The sequence below is a fragment of the Populus alba genome, chromosome 11 (assembly GCF_005239225.2).
Source record: "Populus alba chromosome 11, ASM523922v2, whole genome shotgun sequence".
Classification (NCBI taxonomy): Eukaryota; Viridiplantae; Streptophyta; class Magnoliopsida; order Malpighiales; family Salicaceae; genus Populus; species Populus alba.
In genome coordinates, this window is record NC_133294.1 from 17826062 (window position 1) to 17852537 (window position 26476).

The window sequence follows — 26476 nt, forward strand, 5'->3', positions numbered from 1 at the left end:
TAAATTTAACAAAGAACAGCAAATAAAAAGACCTACGATAAACCTGGGTCATCTTTAAAATTAGTGAGAAACCCAATAGAAAGAAAATAAAAATAATAATGTCGCACGATCTCCAATTAAATAAATTCTAAAAGATAAAATTGAAACAAAACATGAGCTTAAAAGAGAAAAGAAGAAGAAGCAAATTTAGGCAAATATTTTAAATTTAAATTAATTTTCCAAACTTTAACTTGCTCAATCAAAAAACTCAGTTCTCAATCAATTTAATATTAAAGAATAAAACCCGAAAAAAAGAGTCAATTTAAAAAAAGAATCAAAATAAAGAAAAATTGAAAGATGAGGATTATAAAACAAATTTAGTTAAAAAAATTATTTCAATAAAATAAATAACAATTAAAAAAAATAAGGACTAGATCTGACATATAAAAAAAATGGTGGATGAAATAAAAAAAAATAATCTAATTTTATAAAATATTTCAAATAAAATAAATAATAATTAAATAAACATGGTCCAAATTCAAAAGAAAAATAAATTAAAATGTTGCTTTAAAAATTTAGAGGAACATGTGTAAAAATCAAGAAGAAAAAAAAGATCAAGAGTGCCAAATAGAAGGTCTTTTGACCAAATGTTCTGCCCAAAAAAGAAAAAGGTTGCTGAAACGTTTTCAACATCGCCTTGAAAGCTAGTGTATGGCTATCAAACATCGCCGTATGCATGGTCTGAAGAGCGCAGGAACAACACAAGACTAACCTATGCAATTTTTTTTTTAATAATATTTATGTTTATTAAATTATTAAATTGCCCATTATTTATCTTGATTGTAAAAAAAAGAACCATGGTTAAAATATGAAAAAGCTGGTGGATGCAAGTTACATAAATTTTATTTTTAAAGATAATTTAGTAATTTTATTATTTTTTGAAAAATTAAAAATACAAAACCCACCCGAGTTAATTAAATCTTGCATGTAAGGATAATTAAATGATTTTAAATCACGCTAACATCCTACACTGCATCTTTGCTCGAACTTCTGGATTGACTCCGGCCAGACAAATCCCTTTTAAACCAACCCCACGTCCTGCGAATATGTTGTCTGACAGCTTCCATAAACTTGGCATTTTCTTCTCTCCATGGAACACTGCAACTTCTGGCTTAATCTCTGTCTCTGCAGCTGGAAAAGAAGTTGGAACTCGACATTCAGGTTTCCAATTTGTTCTGGTATCCAGAGTAAAACAACCAGCAGATAGTCCATCCTCAGGTATCTCTTTACTAGATGATTCAATTCCATCACATCTCTGAAATGGTACTGGCGATTTGTCTGGCCGGAGTCATAGCTGACATGACAATCCTCCCTTCTCTTCGCCCTGAGAATCTCAAGTTTCGATTCCAGTGACCTGGAATATAACAGTTAAGGAATCTCTGCAACTAATACGTGAACGCAGACTGCAACATACCCACAGGAAAACGCATCTGAAAACGACCCGTGAAATCTTACCATGTCGTCATAGAACAAAATAAAATGAGCATCAAGCATGTTCATGATGAGAGTTATGTGTTTATGCCTTCCCATTAACACCTCCAAATTTCCACGAATCACATACTTAAGCTCTCCAAATTACCAGGTGTACATCTCCAATAAATCCAGCTCTTAACAACTAATACCAGGCTACATCACTAATGTACAACCATCTAAACATCGAAGGCACTTGCACATTCATGATTTCATGCTTTGGCCACAAGACTCCAAAGTGCAAGTTCTTACGATGCTCCAAAAAATGTTTTCACCCTTGAAAGCTTATGCCAATCCTTCTAGCATGATAGTGACAGTATAAATGCAGGAGAAGATGTATAACACAGTTTTTGGACTACCATGTTTTATTTTAGGACAGTGATAGGAGAACGGTTTTCTTAACATGGATTTATAAGTTCAAAAAAGTCTGAAACAAAACAGAATACATTTCACATACCCAATTGAGCCTTCAGATTGTTCTAAAGCTCGCCTTAACTCTGCCATTCTTTGCTTTCGCAGCTCTTCAAACCAAGCTCTGAGGAATACATGAGATGGAGTAAACAATGTGCCGCTTGTTTCAGGAATTTAACGGAAATATACTTGCGAAAGAACATGCGCAAATAAATTTGATCCAAATCTTCAATTCAAAGCATGTGTTTTGCATTATCAAAGTGATTTTTGCTATAATGCAATTAATAACTATTTATGTAAATAAATAAATAAATAATCATTTCAAATAACCAAGAAAGAAGTCTATATAAAAAAAACATTTATCTAATTATATTTACTAAACTTGTTTATTTTAAGAACTAAAAGATTAAAAAACTCATGACTTAGATAAACTAGAATTGGACAATCCGGTAAAAAAAATTTATGCTTTTCATTGAATATAACAAATGGAGTATACATATGAATTGGCACTAATTACATTCATTTGCACAAAAGAACACATATAGTACTGCCTAGAGGCGAAGAATTACGAAGTGAAATTTCCTGCGTGGTTCAGAAAGGACCATGGTTGGAAAGAAGAGATAATTCGTCATCGGTGATGTTTGCCTCACAAAACTCTCAAGCTGTAGGATGCCGTCAGTAGTAGTAGTTGTAAGAACCAGTATGATGGCAAGCAGCAGGGAGCGCCAAAACAAAATTGCGAGATTGACAAAACCACATGCAAGGAGTATCACGCTCCTTGTGTTTCTGCTAGCAGGGTATCAGTTGGGCCTCTCTTTCAACATTTTCTGATGAAATTGATTTAGATGGCACCATTTTCTATGACTGTTGAAGGACTAGATTCAATTCCAGAGCACTTTTTGTCAATAAACCACCCCTCCTGTGCAAAATTGACAGAGATAACATCAGTGACTAGGAAAACCATTTAGCATTCAGATACATGGGAATCCATTAAAAAAAAGGCCACAACGGATAAATCGATGGAGCAGGATCAAGAAATTCCTGCAAAGAAAAGGACTTCTGTTTTCTGTGATAAAGCCAACAGGATTTGCAGAGCTCTTTAGTATGGAATCCTTTTCCATGTGCAGTGTTGGTTTAAGTTGACTGCGCAATCATAGCTAGAACATAGAGAAAATGGGGCAGGAGCAGTACTCAAGAGTCAAGATAGAATGCTTGCCTTGCTAGTGCTGGAAGAATTTGCTGGATCTTTTGCAGCTGAGCAAAGCACTTGTTGCAGCATTCTCGCCTGCACATTATCCAATAAAAGTGAGTGTGCTGAATCACACAACTTAGATTAACAGAGTATTGCAGTAACAGAAAAGTGTTGAGTCCATGTAAATATTGACTAGTAACACCTTTGGTCTGCATGAAGATCAACACCAACAACTGGAGGTGCGGAAACAGCTGATTGTATTACTGGGCCAAAAACCGCTACAAGCTTCAGTAGCATCTCCAATGAGATATTTGCATGCCTGTAAATTAACATTTTAAGTCAAATATCTTCAAGAGTTTTCTTTGAGTTCCAGATTTAGTGCCAGTTTTGAGACAGTTACATTTCCCTCTGTGGGAGTATATGGTCCCTCGATGAGAATTATTCATAATTTGATGATGGTCTGGCACTAAATCATATACTCTAACCTACCTTAAAACCTTAACCAATTTCACACGCTAAAAACTATGCAATTGTTCTCTTCCAAGTGGATTCCAGGGACCACTTATTTATAACTTAAAAAGGAAGAAAATAGTTCTTCAATAGTAGAAGTAACATATTGAGTTTGTTCATATTGAAGCTCTAGTTATGTAGCCCACCAGATAGCATAGCTGTTTTTGTACAAGTTAAATTAAGTCATACTTTGCCACTTCTAAAGACAAAACTGGATGATATTTGGAAAGGACTGCAGTAAAATGGTATAAAGTCCCAAAGACCATATCTAGCATTAAAAGTATTCTTACTATATGCCCCTGAAAGCTACCTTTCCATCTTGCTGTCTAGTAAGCCCACAAGCACAGGAAGCAAGCAAGAAAATAAATCTAAATTGAGAATCTCCATTTTGTCCATGAGAACACTGATCACATCTGCTTGCACCTGCAACAAGATTAAATAATATCAATGTGCAAGATATACAGCCTTGCAGACTGTCATTATCAACACAAAAATCCAATGGCATGAACCATTCCCATAAATACCCACAGAATAATCTGGCAGTTTCCTCAAGGCATTGATAGCACCTTTAATGTCACTTCGTTCCCAAAAATGTCGAATCACCTGCAAAATAACATCAGAGCTACTATTTTAGCGACTTTGCCTCTCCCCATCCCGCCCAAAAGGAAAAGAACAAGAAGAAAAACACAGGTGCTGGAAAGGAACGTTTTGCCATAATGAAGATGCTGAAATAAGACATGCATAAAACTTAGTCAATCACTAGAATAGGCACATAGATCTTTTGTCAGAAGTAGGATTATCATATTTTACAGTGCAATAATTCTTTAGAATAACCAATATGTCATGCTTCTAGAAGTCATCTTCGATTGAAAAAATCCACCACTTGAGCACACCAATAGGCACAAGTAACTCAACATACCTGTAGCTTTGTCAAGCGGGATTTAAGGGTATTTAGGAATACATCATGACTTTGCATCAGATCTTCAATAACTTCCTTATAATTAGCAGAAGTCGAGTCCCTACCAGAAATTTGAGGCTCTTCATTCTGTCATCAGCAAAAGAGACAGAAACTGAGTTTGATTCGTGGAATGTGAATAATACAGGCACATATGAATTCATTTGACTGAGTTTGTAAGCATCAGGATCTTATGAGCATTGGTTCAGCCTCTCAGCTGATAATTTTAGAAAGATTCCCACAGAAAAAATGACATTATTCAAAAAGAAATTTTCTTTAAATTGTGTTTGCCATGTAAGAAAAATTTCGAGACAACTGAAATTTGATTATTAGGTTTTCTAATTAGAACAAGAGTTTGGTAACAGAAGGCATTTTTTTCTACATTTAGTACCAAGGTAGCCGAATCACAAATAGATGAACTACATAAATTAAATCCATGCAGCAAGCGCTGCGGCCAACAGTGCTGCTAACACTTGGCAACTTTTTCTGTATCTAGTACAGAGGTGGAAAATACAACCAAGTCTCAAATGATTTTCTTCAAAATCATTTCAGAGATCCGATGCTTCAAGTCATCTCAGGTTAGTACTTGAGAGGTTGGCTGGGAAATATAAGATGTTACCTGATTCAAATGTCCATGGCAACATCTATAGCGACAGATAGAAGTTCTATATATATATATTTTTTTATCTCAATGCCTAATTCAAGATAGTAACTTGATTGTAATCATACCTGATTCCTAGCAACATTTATCTATCCATTTCAAGTTGAAACTTCAGAGATTCTTATATATTTAGCAGGATCTTATGTTATACAGACCATAAGAACATCAAACCAATTGTAAATCCACTTAACCATGAAAAATCTTCCTACAAAGGAGGCAAAGATCTTACCGGATTGGGGGGTGCTCTATCCATTTCACATTCGATGTGAGGGGTAAAATTAGTAGTTATGGAAGGTATTCTATCCACTTTAGGTATAACAGGCGTGGTTGTATTAGTAGGAATAGGGGGTGTTCTATTCCTTTCAGGAATAACACGAGGGGTGATAACAGCTGCTACTGAGGGAGTTCGCGTGGCAGTGTTTGTAGGAAAAGGGGGTGTTCTATCCCTTTCAGGTACAACACGAGGGGTGAAAATAGTTGCTACTGGGGGAGTCCGATCAGTTGCAGGTATAACACGAGAGGTCATACGGGCTGCTACAGGGGGTGTTCTATCTGTTTGTGATACAACACGTGACATCATATTAGTTGATATAGAGGGTTTTCTATCTGTTTCAGGTATAACACGAGGGCTTGATTTAGTTGCTACGGTGGTTGTTCTATCCTTCTCAGGCATGGCAATAGAAATCCTTTTTGTTGCTGCGGAGGCTGTATTATCTGTTTCAAGTACAAAACAAGGGTTCATTTTAGGTGCTATTGTGGCAGTTCTGTCTGTTTCAGGGACAATGAGAGGAGTAATATTTGATGTAACAGGTGTTCTATCTGTTCCAGAAATGACAGGAGGAGTCGTATTTGTTTCTGTGGTGGAGGTCCTGTTTGATTCTGGCACAGCTTGATGACTTGTGTTTAATTCTTGATCTTCGCTACTTAATTTCTCCCTTCTTTCAAACCTCTCAACAAGACTACGTGTCCTGCCCGATACCACTGCAACTGCCAGAATGAAAATATTTGAAAAAAAAATCAATTTCCATCCATTTTGCATATGCTTGAAAATCAAACACATGGCAAGCACTAACAAACCTCCATTGACAATCTTAACAGGGGCAATCTCGTTACTGCTTTTAACAGATTCGTCACCTGAAACATACACAAATTGTTGTTATCTGCTAATAAAAAGATATATCACAAATCATCAACCAAAAAGATAAAACCATGTGTGAATATGCTTCACACATCTACATTTCAAAAAGATTAACTATATTCATTTATTTGACTTCAGGAAGTCAACAAAATGTATATGTAAAACTTATCAAAGCATCGGATAAAAGCTAATGTGGGGTTTTGAAGGGCAAGCAACACAGAGAATGGGAGAAGAGGAACTTGGGCATGGGAAGAAAGCTCTGCTCCACTGAGTAGCCCATCGGCCCTAGTGGTTTTCTAATAGACCAGAATGAGAAAGCTGTAATATATATCAACCCAAAGGTTGTGGTGGTGGTGATAAGATTCTGAATAATATCTTTGATCATAAAGGGTGCAATAAAGAGCACCGGCAAACATTGCCAAATATGATTGAAAAAATGGAAACTTTATAAGCTAGTCACAGATAGTAATACCAAGGGAGCGTCTAGAAACACGGGCCAACCCGCGTTTCCAAAAAATTCAAATATTGTTTTTTGGTGAAAAATTAATTTTTTTTTGTATGTTTTGGATTGTTTTGATGCGCTGATCTCAAAAATAATTTTTTAAAAAATGAAAAAACATCATTTTGATGCATTTCAGCATGAAAAACACTTTGAAAAGCAACCGCAACCAACACTCTCAAACAAGCCTTTAGTCATTCAAATAGATGGCAGTCAAACAATATCTTCATAAAGTTAGCATGGCTAAGAATGAGAAGAAGGTATTGAGGTAGATGGCCAGATGAGATCCCACATGATCAGAAATGAAATGCAGCTTTGACAAATTAAAGATTTGGCAAAAATCACAGGACAGGGGACATGTCATAGAGAAGTGAGATTAAGATACGTGAGGTAGCAAAACAGGTGGCTCGGGCTTTATGGAAAAGGCAGTGAGAGAGTAGAGTAGAAAAGACATCAGTCCATCTCGCCAACCCAAATTGTTGGGAAAAGTTACTGACAAGTAAAATGCAGTTCAAGCACACATGGAAAAGGGCTTAATCAGGAAATACCCAGGGGAAAAGAACATGGAAGATAGAGATATCAGAAGAAGGAATTATGAGAAAGTAAAGAGCTTAATAGTAAAAAAAATAAAAAGCTATAAAAGCAAGAACTTACAGTTTCCCTGATTAGGTGTTTCTGGTGATAAAACTTTTTCAAACTTCTCTGTGACACCCTTAATACTGGGGCTTTTCTTCTCACGGGATTTTTGAGCTCCATCTTCTGTTACAATCTGGGATTGCAAGCTGGGATCTCTTGCACTTCCTTTCTCACTTGTAACACTGCTAAAATTTCCAGATTCAAGAGCCACTGGCATCTTGTCAACATCATTCTTGCTATTTGATGGCCTCCGCACATGAGCTGGTCTGAGCAACATACCAGGTTTGGTCTTTGTAAACATGATAGTTTCCTTTCCAGAATTAGAAGAATCCTTTTCAACAGGAATGTCCCGAGGTACAATGGTAGGGACAATGAAAGATTTGTTAAAAGCTTGTTCACTCAAATTTGCATTCATTCCCATTAAAGGGCTCTGCTTCTTGGTTAGAGGAGCACTCATTTCCTTGGAATCCAGTGAGAGGACTTCTTTTGATGAATTCAGGGAACCAGCTCTTTGTAAAGTAACAGGATTTCCACCAGTAGCTTTACATGAAAGAAGGAAAAGCATATTAGAGAGAACGTAGATTGTAGACAGTAGGGATGCACCACGCATGCCTAGAAGACAGCATGTGCTGATTATTAATGGAAATTACAATCACACTCCATGCCTGCAGAATATTCTAGGGATGCACCATGCATGCCTAGACAACAGCATGTGCTGATTATTAATGAAAATAACAATCACACTCCATGCCTGCAGAATATTCTAGCTTAGATAGGCCGGTTATTGTACATCCATGTAAATGGCCCAGAAACTATGAAAGACATGAATTTTGGAAGCCCTGACCTTGTTCAAATCCAAAATCACCAAAAAAAAAAAAAAAAAAGCTAAACTTCAGAATCAAATCAATTCATGTTTTAAGGAGTCTGGTAGAAGGATCAGTTTTTGTTCAAGATGAATCCTCCTCAACACAGTCAATCCCTAAACAACTATCTTATATGGCTACAGCGGGAGTGCATTTACTATTGGAAAATTTTAACTTATCCATTTTTTTTAAGAAAGCAGAAAACTATTCAATAATGTGTTCACTGGATAGAATTTTGTCAGAAAGCCAGGCTTCCTATTTCTTAAAAAACATCTGAAACTTTAGAGCAACAACATACATTTTTCATGTTTTCTACTTTGTTTCTAGGGAAAAGAAAATCCACTTCGGAATATAGTGGTCCTAATAGGAATGTTTCTAAAAAAAAAACCTTTTGTTATTTAAAGGAGCCAAAAGAGGTCCTCATTTTCTAATTAGAAAAATAAAAATAATATATAAAAACATTCCTCCATCTTTCATGGAAAAATAAATTGGCAGAATAGAGGGAAAGGTAGAAAAAAACATTCCCTGCATCTTTCATGGAAAAAAAAAATTGGCAGAATAGAGTTAAAGGTTAAAAAAAAAAAAATTGGCAGAATAAAGGGAAACATGAAAACTACTTTTCATTAGAAAACTGTAAGAGAACCAAAACTATGCCATGAGTAAATCACTCTGTGGTGGCTTAATTATGGTATTCTCTTAGTCTCTTGTTTCTTCTTAAACTTCTCTCTCAATTTCCAGCCTCTGTATTGTAAATTATCTTCGGTAAAATTTATATTAAAATATTTTTTGCATCAGCTTAAGGACCAAATGAAAAACTAACAAGCACCACAAGCAAATATTGGATGTGGATAAAAATAAAACTCTACTTGGAAGTTATGGGAGCAGTACAGTTCTTGAAAGCAGATGACATGGAGAATTCACGCACTCATATAAACAAATAAGACACCAAAAAATGAATATCCAGAGTTGTCTTATTGGTAGAAAAACAAAATTATCAACTTACAGTCTACATATATGTTCTTTATTTCCTTTGTCTCGTAGTCAGGAGATGGACAACGGAAACCCAAAGTTGATCTCACATCACTTCCTACTTTATCTGAAGAATTACATCCAGGGATGTTAAATTTCTGGTCTGTGCATTCACTTTCTTTGGGTTCAAAACCATCACCATATGGCTCAATGCACTAAAACAGAAAGGAAAATATTAACACTATGGTTAATGGTGACTTGAAAGTTTGGAAATTCAAATAAAAACTAAATTAATATAAACATAAAAAAGGTTCATGAGTAGAAAAGGCTACCGATATATCTCCAACCCAAACTCCAACAGAGTTTCTATAGAATGAACAGCCCAAGAGTTTCCCATCATGAATGCAGAGGTCACCAAGTGTCGACCATCCCATATCAACAGCATCATGGCAAATCACAGGCTCCCAAGAATAAACCTACAGTTTTAAGCATAATTTTTGAGCTCCACGTCAATTGACAAATAACATAATGCGGTTTCATTATGCCAAAAACCCAAACCTTCAGACTATCATCTAATCCACAAAAAAGTGTCCTTCCATCAGGATGAAAGGTAATAGAGCGCACTCCTGTAGCCTGAAAAGTGGAAGTATAACTTTTTTAGGGAACATGATGGAAGAATTTACTAATTAATCATCCTGAAAACCACATACCAACATAATAATTAATCAAATGAGGACAGGATAACCTAGAGTAGCCTGTAAAGAAACTTAGAGACTGGAAAGAAAGTTGGAAGAGAGGGCAGAACTGAAGACTTCACATATGATGAACCACATACTCTGGGGCAGCAAAAGCATCTATTGTTATAAGAGCTCTCAACTGATTAGGTTACAAAAGTTATTGAATATCAACACTATATGGTTCCATATCAGCATAAGAATAATAGCCTCACACCATTAACTGACTAACCATGACCATATCAGATGTATGAAACATGTCTTGAAACTTGATTGCTTCCAAGACATTCTTGACAAGAGACTTTAAAGTGGGCTTGTTGTCGTGAGCCAATCTCCAAATTTCTTATTTAACCACATTTTGATGACTAAAATTATTTCAATTTATAAACACAAGCGTAGATACCTCAGGTCGGGTAGATCCAATCAGTTCAAAGGTCTCCAAATCCCAGAATTTCACAGTTTTGTCTGCTGAACCTGAAAAATTATTTGCAGATTATGACAACTTAGTAGTTGAGTACCTCAAGTTAAAACATGCTGACTGGTGGGGGCAAAGAAAGTAACAAAGAAATATGTAAATTTTACCACGATAAGCTCCTAAATGAAGTGTATTAATCAAGTATGAATTAGAATATTGAAGAAAATAGAATTACCAATGAAATGGAAATAATTGCACAGAAAAGATGATGGAAGGCACCAGTCATCTCAATAATGGTGTCATTCACACACAAAAAAGTGAGCAGAATTCATGGTACTCACACAGAGAAATCATGTACTCACCAGTAGCAAGGAGAAACTCAAGGGGATGGAAATCAATGGATCTAATATGTCCTTCATGGAACTTAAAATCATGTAAAAGCTTTCCAGCAGTAAGATCCCACACCTGTTCAACAATAACAAGGAAACACCAATAAACAGTGGAAATAAACCCTAAATGAGAGTCACGTTTGGTTAGTGTGATTGATAATTTACCTTAACAACATTATCACATCCACCGGAAACCACCCAACGACCATCGGGAGTAAATCTGATAGTGCTAATTCCTTGAGTATGACCCTTGTACGTGTGTATGCAACCCTTTTTTCTGATATCCCAGATCCTCATATTCATGTCTGTGGAACCAGAAGCAAAGAACTCCCCAAATGGATGGAATTCAACAGCTGTGCAGTTGGATCTGTGTCCAGTAAGAGTGCGAACCACTACACTTCAAGAAAAATAACAAATGGATTAGTTTTTTACTATAAACTGCAAAAGCAATTCCTAACACACCAAATGCTCAATAATTTGCTAGTTCAACATACACATGGAAAAGACTTAAAAAGGGTAATCACATTGCTAAATTCTCATACCATAGTTAAACACACCAACTGCATAACCTTATGATAACCACTTCATTTAAGCAAGGAATACAATCAATCAATCAACTTACTCTTAGCTTCTTCTAAATCCCACAGCTTTATTGCACCCATAGAAGCTCCGGCAAGCACTAAAACTTCTGGTGTATCAAAAGCAACAGATTCAACTGGACTTGTATGACCACACAAGCTCTGCATATCGACACCAATAAATAAACAACCACAGTTATGTATGTTAATAACACCACCTAACAGATGCACCCATTCCATTTACACTAGCATTTTCTAAATGATAGATTCAAACTCAAGTAATTCTCAATTCCAAACTGGCAGTCCACTTTCCACTTTTTTCAGTAAATCCTATCGGAGGTTAAAATCTAAACTTCCTCTAAGATGCAATATTATATGATACAACACAACAGATTGAAAATGTGGCAAAACTAATGCACTGATCTAGCCCAAATGATAAGTAGATAAATCACACTCAAGAAAAACACATTAGAGTACCGGAATCAGAAAAACTCTAAATAGGTGGGCAAGAGATAAAAACAGAAAGAATAGGAACTAACCATTAAAGAAGTGGGTTTGCCAATTGCCCAAAGATTCACTTTATGATCATCACCACCGGTGATAAACATTCTACACGCCTTTTTACCGATACTTAAGCAGTTCACATTGGTTGAATGAGCCACAAATTCTTCTATTTTCATCTCAGTCAAGAAAATAAATATACTGAAAATATTCTGATCTAGGATTCCAAAATACTTCTCTCTTAGCTTAGATTAAAACAACTTCTCGCCAAATTATTTGTAAAAAATAAATAAATAAAAGTACAGGCCTGAAAATATAATTAAAACAAGAAATGAAGAAAAAGAAATTGTATTACGTTCAAGCAGAGAAAGAAAGCATTTCCAGAAAATCACAAGAAAAATTAAAAAATAAAAATAAAAACAAAAACTTGAAATTTCTACAGTTAACCAAAAAAAGATCATTTAAAAAAAAAATCAAATTTTTAGAAAACTAAAAACAGCTAAAATCCAACTCGAAAACAAGCTCAAATTAAAATCAGCACTAAAAAAACCCTAAAAATCACGCTTTGAAGCTCAAATTAAAGATGATTCAAAGCTTAAAAACATGAACATTACAGATGAGACGCAGAAATCAAGACAAAAAAGAAAGGATACGCAGCTTATATCCACGCTTCGCCATTTCTCGCAGATTCGAAACGGTAGCGTATTGAGGAAGGCGCGCGGTTGTCTGTCTGCTGCTACTGATGAGTCTTGAAAGATTAGGAATTGGATTCCAGATAGAGAGGAATATGAGTCTCTCTCTCTCAGATTCCTACAGTAGAGGAGGAGGAGCAGAGAGGATGAAGAAAAGAGGTTTCTGGCTCCTTTTTTTGAGAAACGTGTGTTCTCTGTCGTCTAAGAAAAAAAAGAGGGGAGAGAGAGAGAGAGAGAGAGAGGAGCACAGTTGAATTTCTTCAGATTTCAGACCATGATAGCCACTACTCCTACTCCTTTCTTTCTCATAAACTACAATCTAGTCCTTCAATTGTTTAAAATTTATTTTTTATTTAAAATTAAAATTTTTAAATATTTTAATATATTAATATTAAAAATAAAAAATATATTATTTTATTATATTTCTGAATAAAATTTAAAACGCAACATTTATTATACTTTCAAAGCAGGTACTAAAACCTCATATATTTTTAGATTAGTTCTCGTATTTATTTAAATTATATCTTTTTTTATGGTTTAACAAGTCTTAAATGCTTTAAATGAATGTTTTAAAAAATATTATATCATATTTTTATATAATGTATCAAAAAAATTCAAGTTCCAATTTTATTTGACCTAACAAATTTTCAATACACAAGACTAAAATTTCTAAATACAGATAAATTAATTTTTTATCAACCAAAGCAAAAGTGTGATCAAACACAAGTAGAATAATTAAAAGTATATTTGCTATCATGATAATAATAATTTTTAAAATTTGTTTGAAATAAATTTAAATAATTTTTTATTGTTATTTTTTAAAATTTATTTTAATATTAATACAATAAAATAATTACACAACATTAAAAAAAATATATGATAGAATAGTTGTACGTACATAGTGCAATAATTATTAGTGTTTTTAATTATTATTTTTTGGCTGTTCATGTTAACATGACTGGATTTGAACAGTGCACGTAGTGTCGATGTCGATGTAGACGAATAAAATGAAATAGATGGATTTATTAATATCGAGTAAAAATAGTTTCTCGGGTGACATCACACTGGTTAAATTTTATATTAAAATAACCCAACTGAAACGTATTACATAGTTAGAGGACTATTCTATACTTTCACGTTTTTCAAAAACTCACATGTTGCCAGAGTATGAAATTACAAAAACGCGCATGGTCGATAACTTCTTGACATACAAGTCCCCGGTGCTGGTGGCAAGGGTTTTTCTCCTATTTCATTTCTTTTTTGTTTTTTGTTTTTTTCGTAATTATATTGTGGTGCAGAGAATTACAAGTCCTATTTATGCTAAAAAATACATAATATTTTTTATCCAATTTTTCTGGAGTCTACCAAACGGTTGGGTGGTTAGATTAGTGATGAAATTTGAAGTGTGATTAGGGGCATGAAAAGGGCTTTATATTAAAGGAGGAAAATGGAATATTAGGTCAATGACACCAAGAGAGATTCCTTAAAATATACGTTTACTCTTGTCTTGGGTAATTAAGGCTGTTGTTGGAAAATAGACCTTTGCTAGGAAATTTAGGTAAAATATTCATTAGACTTTAGGTTATGATCTAACTAACTCAACTTCTCCCTCCCGACAAGTGTTTGTTTTTTCATTATAACTTATAACTTATGTTTTAAATTAATATTTTTTTCAGCTATTATTAAATGGTTTTAATGTAATAATGTAAAAAATAAATTAAAAATTTATTTTAATATATTTTTAATTAAAAAATATCATGTATCACAATATCAAACACACTATATATTTTTTTTATTCATAAATAGCTAATAATTAAAAAAAAAAGCAACAAACTTTTTGTGCATGCCATATTTGTTTTATTTATTATTACTATTAATAATCAATTGGGATTTTTAAACTTTCTGATTGAAAGTATGGCAGAGTTTTATTTTCAAAATATTTTTTGTTTGAAAATATATTATAATAATATTTTTATTTTTTAAATTTATTTTTAACATTAAGACATTAAAATAATTTAAGAATATCAAAAATTAATTTAAAACTAAAAAAAATTAAATTATTTTTAAAAATATAATTGGATCACATTGAATAACTGTGCATAAAAGTTGGAGTATAGATTCGGATTGTTTTTCAGATATTTATATTTGGGATGTGAAGAATCATTAATGCGTGTGAAGTTGCAAGTGTAGATTACATTAATGATCTTAGATTGCACACAGTTCAATCATGGTTGGCAAATGAACTGTAGAGACCAGATATAGTTGGTACCAAACTAATCCAAGTGCTCGACATGTCTTTATGATGGTTCCATTTTTTTTTCCAATTTTGAGCAATCCTCCTAGATTTGAAGGGACATCATTAAATACATGGATGCATGTTTTTTTTATATTAATATAAAATATTTGGATTAGTTTATGTGTATCTCGAATTAATTCTACATGTTTTAAAGTTAATAACTTATATAGATCTTCAATAATCATTATATTAACAACCACAAGACTTAAACTTCAAATTACAGGAGAACAAATCTTTTGATTCCTAACTTTATCACTAAACCACCTACTAGATAGTTATATGATATTTTTTCTTACAGTATATAAAGGTAATGTTTAATATTATAATAGGTTTTTTTTACAGTAATTTTTACTTTGGAAATATATAAAAATATAATTTTTTTATTTTGAATATTAACATATTAAAATAATTTAAATTTAAAAAAAAATATATGTTTTTTATCATGAAAACAAATATGTGTCTTTCAGTCGGCATAAGCTGATAAATCTTTTCCTTTTTTTTCAATTTAGATACGTGGTTCTAAGTTCCAAATCTAGCATCACTCCCTTGATGGAAAAAAAGTTTTACACATTTCTCTTTCAATTCTAATTTTCATAATCAACTTGGTGTGAGCGTGATTAGATAAAAGCCTTTCAATTTCTTGAAAGGAATCGTGTATATCTGTTTGTTTAGATTGATTTGAATAAAAAAAATCCAACCCAACAAGATGTTTTTTTTTTATTAAATAAATTAAATTAAACTAAACTGAACAAACATGGTTCAATTTCATAGTTTGATTTGATTTAATTGTGTTTGTTTTTGCAGCTAATCACTGTTTTTTGAAAAATTATTATTTTTATTTTTTGAAAAAAAAATTATTTCTAATTATTTTGATATGCTAATGTAAATAATAAATTTTTAAAAAATATATTATTTTAATATATTTCTATTTAAAAAATACTTTGAAAAATAATATTTACTACACTCTCAAAAATTGTCTCTATCTTAATAAATAAATCTCACTTTTTTGGTTTTATGCAAGAAAATAATCTCACTTTTTTGTTTTATGCAAGAAAATAGTTTAGTTCAACTTTATTTATTTTATATATTTGAAATCAAAACTAAACTGAACGGATTTGTTTTAAAAGTCTTCTAATTGGATTTTTATCTTGCTCATCACTGTACATAAACACATAAACATGCAACCTCTATAACTTTTATGAACAGAAAAGGAGAGGGTAAAAGCTAGAGCTGGTCAAAAGGTCAAAAAAAAACGGAGGAAACGAAAACAGAGCATAGTGGGCGTGAAGACCTTTTTCTAGATGTGGGGTTGCTCGAACCATTTGGATTCTGGGGGCATAGGCGAATGTCTCGAGCATAAGAACACTTGCGATACAAGATCATCTGTCCCCAGAAGCACATGTGACGCTACATTGTAACCTATCCCTTTTTCCTATGAGATAATGACCTGTGAAGGAGATCCATGTAATCCCATAAGCTCCATCTATCTTGGGTATGAACATCTCCAGCATGAACTTGTCCTCAAGGAACACAACATGATGGCAAAGAATTTAAAATCTGAACAACAAGTCTCGAGTTCGAGTCAGGACATGCAACTCTTGTAAGAGCTAGGGACAGCCGGAGTTTTATTCATTCATCTATACCGATAAAATACGCTTTCCGGAAGGTTAGGTTTTCTTGAATAAAAATAAAAAAAATCTCCAGCATGAACAGCAGTAGATAAAGAGTACAGTGAAGATAAGACCGTCACTTTCATACCCCAGTTGATTAGCTTCTGGTCCTCTACCCCCTCCACTGGGCATTGAATAGTAAGCTGACTTCAACGTGGAAATGGAAGTTTATATCAAATTTAAGGCAACGATTGGTTAGTTTAGTTGTTGTAATATAATCTGCGCCTTTCTTTTTGGTTTTTTCTTTTATTTTCAGTTCAATAGGAACTTCTAAAGACCTGGTCCAAGAAAAATTTAGGGAGTTTAGGAGTTTATGTGGTTGAAAATGAGTTTTGTCTCGATCATGATTTTAAAAATATTTGGTTATTCAACATATATTATATTATAGTTTTATATAAATCCCGCTGAAAACTCTCTCGTGAAACCTTAATTAGCAAAAAACTATTAATATGAAACTACCATAACGCCTAATATTAATATGAAAATTAACTTGAAAATCCTCTGTGATGAGAAAGAGAGTTACAGGCAGTAAACCTGCCATTTAAAACCTAGGATTGAACTGAATTATTGAAGTCTTTAATCATTGGGAGTCTCCTTCAGGGCAATTTATTGATGGGCAGTGGCCACAGAATAATTTATTCATTTGCATGGCATTGAACTTCTAATTGTCGACACTGATTTGGAAATTAAATATTATAAAGCAAAAGAATAGTATTTTATTGTCAGGGAGCCGGCCGACATCTCAGGCTCACCAGCAACCTAGCACCCATAAAATCAAAGAATATCTGTCCCCAGCCTTTGCCCCTTTACCATATTTTTATTTGTTTATAAAGAATCACACTTGCACTTGATTACTGCTGCTCTGATGTGAAAAAGCTGAAGCATTTCTGGTCATTATAATTACAGAAAGGTGGCACTTCTGAAAATAAATGGGAAAGAACTTAGAGAGACCCCTCACCATCCACTGGATCCAATTATGGAGATGAGCACATGGTTTCAAGTTAACGAGTGGCTCTCGAGCTAATAGAAAAGACATGAAGTGGGCTGCCATCAAGTCTAACAAATGACCTGACGTGTGAAAATGACATTCAAAATTGATTCAAAATGGCAAAATGCTGCTCAACGTTGTTAAATATAATCAAGAAATCAAGAAGCGATTACATTAGAAAGTAATATTCAACAGAAATCTGATAATGACTATATACCAACAGCTTTCTAATAACTAAAATGAAAAATGAAAACCTAGGAAAAACTGGTAGGTTACTTCGAAAATTCTACCCAAGTAGGATTTTAGCATATGAAAGACAATATTATGCTGCTTAACATAAGAAACACGGTCCTCCAAAGCGATCCCACCTCGCAAAAATCTTGGCCTGGCCATTTTATAATAAGCCGGACTTTTGAGGTCCTCCTCTATAACATACATAAAAGATCCTGAACGATTTCAGACATGAGTGGCCTGAATTCGGGCTCCCACTGCATACAGAAGAAGAAAATCAATGGTCAAAAACGTTGCTTATCCCGCTAGATGAGCAAAGAAATGCTAAAATGAAATTTTTTTTTGGTTAAAATCAAGCAAAAATGCCAGTAATAAGGCCAGGTAAGTGTTGAAACTTCAGTTTTCATAGGGTGGCATGCTCCGAATTCCTCTACAAGAGGCACTTTCCCCGCGCATGAAAAGGTGTCTTCTACAATGCCACAGGAGCTGATATTTACATGTTTGGCTTCTTTTGTTGTCGAAAATTAATATTGATAATCAAAGTACAAATAGTAAATAATCTCCCCCCCAACACACTTCAGAAAATCAGTGCATATAAAAGAATCTAATCCAGATAATTTAAAGGCCTACTGCTCTTGGTCCAACACTGACACATCCAGTACAATGCTCCCAGATCCACAACTCACCATATTCCAGAAACATGTAACTCAATTATAGAAAATACGCCAAGAACAAAAAATCCATCCGCAAAGGAAAGGGAAACTTGCCTGCACACATCTAGATATTATATCAGCAAAACGTGATAAAGACTTCACAGGACATGCCCCATTTATAGAGGGGTCAACCATCCTAGAAAGTGCATCTATATCATGAAGCTGGTGAATTGCCCATCTAACCAGAGATTGCTCCCCTCGACTCAATGACCTACAGGTTTTCAGTGAGAGCACAACATTAGCTGAAAACAAATAACTAGTGAGCTCAATTTGATTCATGATCAATATGGAAGTCCACTTTCAAGAGATCAGTAACCTGTCATAAGATTTTCTACCGGTGAGGAGCTCTAGCATCACAACTCCAAAGCTATATACATCACTCTTGCTAGTATAACTTCCCAACTCAAGCTCTGGAGCCCCATAACCATGAGCACTGAGGACACGCCCTGATAACTGAAAGGCATGTTCTTCAACATCAGCAACAAATTACAAATAACGACAACCAAAGTCAAACTTCGCAGCTTGAAGTGGACACATCAATTTGGGCTTAAAGTAATAAATCATTTTTTTATTAGCACTGAATTAAGAAAAATTCATCAAGTTTAACAATCAGTTTTAGCACCTTATGCTATTAATTTAATTTCTGTAATCCTGGAAACTTGCCCACTTGAAATCTTAACAAACAGAGAATCAGATGATACAATAGCAAAGTTCCAGATCTAGATTTTTAGACATAGACCAAAAATATTACCTCAGTTGCAAAGCCAGATGATTTCAGAGGAGCCAGGCCACAGTCTGAGACACGAGCTACAAGATTATCATCAAGTAGAATGTTGGAAGATTTAAAATTCCAGTGCACAATAGGTGGTTGACAAACCTCATGCAGATACCTTACCAAAAAGAAAAGTACAAAGACAGTCAGTTTGACTAATGACTAAAGATTGGAGGCAAATGACCTCTGTTTCATAATCATGCAAGCCAAAATGAAGGAGGTAATGGACTTGTGAGACATCTAGGAACCCCTTAGGCCACCAAGATAAGAAATGCAACAAAGACAATGGATTGCTCATTTGGCCTAATATGATCTTACAGTTTTAACTGAGTATCTAATTACAAGTCATACAAATAATGGTCCTCGGGTTTAGTTAGTTGGTAGCTCAACTTACTGGAGGGCTCTAGCAGCTCCTAGTGCCAGCCGGACACGTGCATTCCATGAGAATTTCCTATGGATTTCTTCATCCGCATGCAATGCATCATAAAGTGTCCCATGTTTGCAATACTCATAAACAAGTAACCGTTGCCCATGCTCATTACAGTATCCCACAAACTCCACAATATTATCATGTTGAGTTTTCGATATGCTAGAAACTAGTTGAAGAAATTCCTCATCAGTCTGTTGCTTAGAAGCTCCACAGTTTAGCTTCTTGACTGCCAGTAGCTACCAAAGATAACAGAAACAAAAAGAGAGAGGGTCAATAAATAGAAATCAGATGTCAGGCTCTAGCCATCATATGCAAATCAGGCCACTCATGACCATCCATGAGACAGACATAAAAGAATTGCACGAGTAAGAAAATGGATTAAACTTGTACACTGTGAAAGTGCTGAAAAATCCTGAAGAATTCTCTAAACGTTTTAAATTAAAGTCCTTCACACTTTGAACTGCATGTAATTGATTGGCCATGCGAGTATCCTAGCAAAATATGATACAAAATTTAGCTTAAGATTAAGGAAAAGAAGAGAATCTTACACCAACAGAGTTTATAATAAATGAAGACAAATGACAGTATAACATGAGCACTGGCATAAAGTTCAAATAGGAAGCACAAATAAGTTCAGAACCAACTCAATTTAAGGACATGCAATGCTATAACACTGACATGAGAAGGCTTGTGAAATCACATGAATGACACATGGCATTCCCAAAATCAGCTCAATGCTAGAAAAGAGAATCTTACTTTTCCAGTAGGAAGCTCAGCCCTGTAAACACTGCCAAGTGTCCCTTCACCAACAAAATTTTCTTCTGAAAAGCTGTTTGAGTACTGCTGAAGTGTAGCAATGGTGAAAATCCTTGGAAAATGTGAGGTCAAAGTCCCGGTTGAATGACTCTTTTCATGAGCTGCATGCCCAATTGGATTTGCAATGACATTGCCAATAGGAAGGCTTGGGGGAGGTGGCGGCAGTGGTGGCAGTGGCATAAAATTTGCATCGACGCTTGTCATGTTTATCCCATGATCCATCTTTTGCTTGGAATATGCAGCCATTCTCTTCAAATCAATATCCAGTTCACCATGTGCCTTTGGAAATGCTTCCTGCCTTCTGGCATCTGGTCCATATTGATCTTGCAGCTTTACAGTTGATTCTTTGGTAACTGCTCAAAGGACCTCTTTTCAGGCAAAAGGACACGGAGAGTGGAAAATTTTAGTAATTTTGACCAACAACCTGCAATGATAGTTACCTTTCTCTTGATTATTTCGTTCAAATGAAGATTTAATGTTGGGCTCATCTATACGGCTCTTATATACACTAACATTGTGCCTCTCGTTGCCTTCTTCATTTGCTTTCCTTCCTTTGCAGCATGTTGACATTAAAAGACATAATCCCAGTATGATAATAATAACTACTACCCCTATAACAGCAATCCAAATGACCCTCTTAGATGCAAAAAATCCTTTCGATCTTTCAGACTTTGGTGTTATTGAGGCAGAAGGACCATTTGCCTGCTTCTGAGGTGCTTCTGCAACAGGTGGCAAGCTTGGAAATGGAGAGATGGCAGGTGGCGGAGAAGGAATGATAGATGTATTGAATGGATTTCCATCTTTTCTGCAAAATACATGCTACCATTACAAGCAGATAAAAAATAAAGATTATACCAGACATTGAAAATGCCTAATGAACAGGCATGGAAAATCATCCATCATAGAGGCCATCAACCTTTCAAATAACTTCAGAATATATAGCATCAACAATTACTATGACATGCATAATTTGGCTAATGAGATTTTTGTGTCTTTGGATGTGGACATGTTCTCTCTAAATCCCAATGGCTTTCTCCCTTACTTTATGCTCTAACCATAAGTCTTGTACATTATTTTCTACATAAACGCACATGTATATCTGATAAATTTAGGTGTAAGATATACTAACAGATAGTTTGTACAGTGGCTTCACCTGAAATTTGGAATATCCAGCAGCTTCTCAGGAATAGGCCCAGAAAATAGATTGTTCTCCACATTCCTATGCAGAAACAAAGGGATAGCATGTCAGTTGTTGATGAAAAGGTCAGCACATCATATAAACCAACTAGGGGATTGCTGCCTCATCGATGCAGAATCAAGTAGCAAGTAGTGAATCAAACAGAGTATAGATTTATGTCCTCTGTGTTTGTTTCTTTCACCACTTGATTATACATAAAAATTGAATCCTTGAAAGAATTGCCAATTAAAAGACTTAAAAACCAAAAGAGCACTAGGGGTCAGAAAGGTGTCAAGAAAGTTACAGATACTCAAGGGGAAGATCCTGCAGGACATTAAGGGTCCCAGTAAGTCTATTGTTCTGCAAATGCCTGCAAAACAAAAATTATGTATACATCAAGTAACTATAATCTGTTGCAGATTATTAGCAAGAAGCCAAGTACTCTATGAGAGCCTCACAATGTGCTGAGAGAAGACAAAGTTCCCATTGAAGGAGGCAGCTGATCACTCAAATTATTACCAGACAGATCCCTGAACCAATATGGATGATTAAAAATAAAATCTGGCAATTTCTATTTTCAACAAGAATAATGGATTTAACTTGAAATACTTACAAATTTGTCAAACTTGTCATTTGTTGAAAGACATCTGGTATTTCTCCAATTAGCTGATTATTGTGAAAAGATCTAAGGAGAATAAAAGTGGATTTCAGATGAACAAACATAATCTAAAGGTAGTGCAATTCCACAGTATGAAACAATTAAGAAGTTTTTTGTATGAACATACAAGTCTAACAGTTGACCTAATGAGTCTAAAGAATCTGGAATTCTTCCAGTGAACTGATTGCGAGCAAGAGAACTGGAATAGGAAAAGAAACCACACAAATTATTTCCTCAAGGAAATGTACATGTTAAGAAAGGAATAGCAGCATTAACAAATAAAAATAATTTTCTAGAACCGGTTTGTTAAACTGGTGATAAAAGCAAGGTTGAAGTTTACGCACAAGTTCCTCAAGGTAGAGGGTAACGCCGATGGAATATCCCCTCCAATATGATTATCACTAATATCTCTGCAACAAAAAAGTGATAGAAAGTACCATAAGTCTTTAACAACAGGGGCTTCAAAACTCCATTTACAAACTGCATATATCATGAACTTAACCATTGCAAACTCGTCAATTCTTAAAATCACCCCGGATGATTCTGGTCATTAACCATCCTCTTCAAACTTTTTAAGGTAAAACTCATCAATACTATACCTATGAACTAAAAGAGAAACAACAATCATGAAAACATCATGATCCGTAACCAGGTTTGATTGAGAAAATTATGTCGCCAAACTAATCTACCCCACCAATTTCATAATTACATAGACGTGACCAGTGCACTTACATATCTATGATTGATGTAAATTTATTGAAATCGCTGTTCAAGGTTCCCCCTAAATTCAAGCCATTTAGTGTTCTGTAAGAAAAAAGATTCGATTACTGAGTTGAGTAGAAGTTTACTAATTGAAATTAAATAAAGAAAGAAAGATACAAATAGAACATACAATGAGGTTATGTTTGAGAATACACAACCAACTCCTTGCCATGCATCTGAACATGGGTCTCCTCCCATAGCAAGCCAACCAATCAACTGAGGATATTGCAAGCTAACAAACAAGCTATTCATTGCAGTCACTGGAAAAAAACGAAGAAGAAATGAAACATACATATACTGAGTCAGAGATTATTACATAAGTTGAAGCAATCGAGACGCCCAAAAATGAAAAAAATAAAAAATAAAACCATATTTGACACTATCATTAATCAAGCAAGGATAAAATAGAGTTGGGTAATATTATCATAATAAGGAATGTTTGGTAAGTAAATTAGATGCCATGAACAAACTCTGTCTAGTTACCAACAACGTATAAAATTCAGTAACACTAATTTAACTCATTCTTTAACATGTTCCCATACACACAAATGATTAAAAGAAGAAGAAGATCATTAATAAGCAAATCATGGTAATATTTCAAAAAAATGAAATAAGAAGCATAGGTGTACAGATGTCGCAAGCAAATGAAAGCCAAACGACTGACAAGACGAATCAAATAAAATATCAAAACTTCAGAAACAAACATAGCATTATGAGGCAAAACATCTAAAAAAAACAAGAAGGAGAAACCAACAAAAGACATAACAGCCAAAAATAACATGAACCCGGAAAAGAAAATGGTTTACCATCATTAGGGTCGGTGTAAGAAACAGAAAAGGAAGCCATGAGAACCGCCACCAAGACAAAAAACACCCCACACTTGACAAACCCCATTAGTGCTCACTTGAAAAGACTCAAACTTTCCCTTCTTTTCTTCAATATTTTCTCACAAATCAAACATGGACAGATAAAAAAATAATGTTTTGGGGCATAATTTTACATTTATATATAGAGAGAGAAACAAAAGGAAAGGTTTTTGAACAGAAATTGAAAATCTTAAAGATTTGAGAGAGAGAGTAAATCCGAGGATAATTGAATGCAGGCAGAATTAAGAAGCGGTAGTGATTGAAAAAATCGTAAATTTCTTGTTGAGATCAGAAGTAAAGTTGGGAGTGAGTTCAGAGTTGGGGTTTCGGGAGAGTGGAGAGTGCAGTGCAGATGTGCTGTGTTTTAACGAAAAGAGAAAACAAAAGAAAAGCAACGGCATTATTATGGAAAACGATGGTTGCTGTTTCCTCTGTGGGAAAATGTAATATACTATAATTCATATGCTTCTACTTTATTTAATGGGAATATAGAACATCGTGGGCGATGGGGCCCTCAAATATTTGGATAAACCATACTCTTCCCCTTCATCAGAATTTAAACTATACTTTTATTTAAAGAAAAACTAGTCAAGTATAAGGCTGTGTTTGGTAATATGTTTGGATTGTGCTTGGGAAGTGATTCTCAAGATATGTTTTCAATTGAAAAGATAATAATCAATTTCATGTTTTTCTAATTATTATTCTTTTATGGTTTTGATAATATAATGTACTTTATGATTAGAGATGGGTAAAAGTCAATCCAATTAACTGAAATCATATATAAAAATTGATGAGATGCTTGTTCAATTCAATTTTTACATGAATTTTTAATTATTAAATTTTTAATTTTGTAGCGTGATAATTTTATTATTTAATATAATATATAGATTTTCATCTTATTATTTATTAAGAATCTTTATATTTTTATGCATGGATTTAAAGTTTAGATTATATTTTATGGTTTATGTTTGTATGCATGGATTTGTTTTTAAGAAAAACTTGTACAGCTAACAAAACTAACTTTAAAAAAAAATCCAAAGCCCATTGAACAAGTATGAAAATGTCCATTTGAAGTCGAGCATAAAAAAATTAATCCCATATCATATGTTAATAAGTGAACGATGAATGTCAAGAGACAATTAGCAATGGATTAGGAATCCATTATTTAATTCAATGACTAAAAAATATTAAGAGTTTGTTTGGCTTCTGCCATGTCTATAGTGTTATTTTTTGCTGTAATATTATAATATCAATTTGTTTAGTAATAATTTTTTTTATTTATTAACATGAATGTCTGGATCAGCTTGCGTGTATCTCGACTATTTTTATGGGTCTTGTAGTTAATGACTATGTGAGCCTTCAGTGGTCATCATATTAGCAACCACAGGGCTTAAACTTTATACCATAAAGGAAGCAAACTCCTTAATTGCAAGCTTTTACCACTAGACCACCTACTAGATAGTTTGTTTAATAATAAATTGTTATAAAGTATTGTGAGTGAAATCAATTTAATTATTCGAAAATCTACTCCTGTGATATTTGAATTAACATTTGTATTAAGGACACAATTTAAATGTTTAAAAGTATGTTTGGAAACGCAGTTAAAACTGTATTTTCTTAAATTTTATTTTTTTATATGTTTTCAAATCGTTTTGATGTGATAATCACAAAAATAATTTTTAAAAAATAAAAAATATATAATTTTAATATATTTCTAAGTGAAAAAACATTTTAAATCTCAACCGTTGTCACAATCAAACAGATATTAAATAAAATAAATTAATAAAATATAAATATATTTTTATACAAAATAATAATCTGACCCACTACACACGAAAGGAGAGCAATAATCCAGTACTTATTGAAACAATCTAGGTTAGTTAAACCTATGACATAAAACTGCTACATCTACGTTTGTTAGTCGTGGTGTCTATTCTATATTCTACTCTCCGTGATGGGTGCCTTTTATCACGATCTCTCAGTCGACCAATCAAATGACAGAGACTGCTCATAGAGACACTAAGAGGGTGTTTGGGAGTGTTGGTAGCTGTTGCTTTCCAAATAGCTTTTTGTGCCAAAAGTATGCAATAATGTTTTTTTATTTTAAAAATCCATCCAGAAAGTATTTTAGTAAAAAAAAAAAAAAAAAAAATTTGAAATTGGGCAAAAAGCGTTTGGACCGCAGTACCAACGGCCCTTAAGCATATACATATACTTTCTAGCTATATATTATTTCGAAGATAGGACCTCATTGAAAAAACATTGAGCAATCGACTCCTTAGATTAGATAAATTGAAAAAATACAAAAGAGTTCTCTTCCCTGTAATTAGAATTGTATACACCATCGACATAAAGAGTTGTAGTATGATTATGATTATAGTTTAAAGTATTTTTCATTTAAAAATATGTTAAAATATATTTTTTATTTTTTTTAATTATTTTTAA

At 33.8% G+C, this 26476-nt stretch overlaps 2 protein-coding genes across 9 annotated transcripts; both read right to left on the minus strand.

Moving 5' to 3' along the window:
- Positions 1-1060: 1060 nt before the first annotated feature.
- LOC118031447 (katanin p80 WD40 repeat-containing subunit B1 homolog KTN80.1) lies at positions 1061-12907 on the minus strand. Of its 4 annotated transcripts, XR_004684537.2 has the most exons (20): positions 12614-12906; positions 11999-12129; positions 11504-11621; positions 11047-11273; positions 10855-10957; positions 10481-10551; positions 9902-9976; positions 9676-9819; positions 9378-9558; positions 7530-8051; positions 6316-6372; positions 5468-6225; positions 4542-4667; positions 4151-4225; positions 3933-4045; positions 3315-3431; positions 3137-3205; positions 2490-2839; positions 1967-2044; positions 1061-1393 (listed from the first exon to the last, which is right to left on the minus strand). XR_004684537.2 is itself a non-coding variant. In XM_035035883.2 (18 exons), exons 1-18 carry the CDS (start codon positions 12636-12638, stop codon positions 2779-2781), a joined length of 2973 nt encoding a protein of 990 aa, XP_034891774.1. In that variant the 5' UTR covers positions 12639-12906; the 3' UTR covers positions 2371-2778. The 4 variants fall into 4 exon arrangements, 3 of the variants coding, with proteins under 3 accessions (XP_034891774.1, XP_034891775.1, XP_073268658.1); XM_035035883.2 differs by lacking the exons at positions 1061-1393; positions 1967-2044 and having other exon boundaries at positions 2371-2839; XM_035035884.2 differs by lacking the exons at positions 1061-1393; positions 1967-2044; positions 11999-12129; positions 12614-12906 and having other exon boundaries at positions 2371-2839; positions 11047-11278; positions 11504-11627.
- A 4805-nt stretch (positions 12908-17712) lies between these two features.
- LOC118031448 (protein STRUBBELIG-RECEPTOR FAMILY 3) lies at positions 17713-24473 on the minus strand. Of its 5 annotated transcripts, XM_073412354.1 has the most exons (17): positions 23972-24473; positions 23296-23425; positions 23136-23207; positions 22748-22813; positions 22531-22602; positions 22359-22430; positions 22204-22275; positions 22050-22115; positions 21722-21787; positions 21290-21373; positions 21009-21253; positions 20509-20921; positions 19717-19988; positions 19302-19440; positions 18867-19003; positions 18605-18761; positions 17713-18094 (listed from the first exon to the last, which is right to left on the minus strand). In XM_073412354.1, exons 1-17 carry the CDS (start codon positions 24057-24059, stop codon positions 18032-18034), a joined length of 2214 nt encoding a protein of 737 aa, XP_073268455.1. In that variant the 5' UTR covers positions 24060-24473; the 3' UTR covers positions 17713-18031. The 5 variants fall into 5 exon arrangements, with proteins under 5 accessions (XP_073268455.1, XP_034891776.1, XP_034891779.1 ...); XM_035035885.2 differs by having other exon boundaries at positions 21009-21373; positions 23972-24472; XM_035035888.2 differs by lacking the exon at positions 23136-23207 and having other exon boundaries at positions 21009-21373.
- Between the last annotated feature and the right edge of the window lie 2003 nt (positions 24474-26476).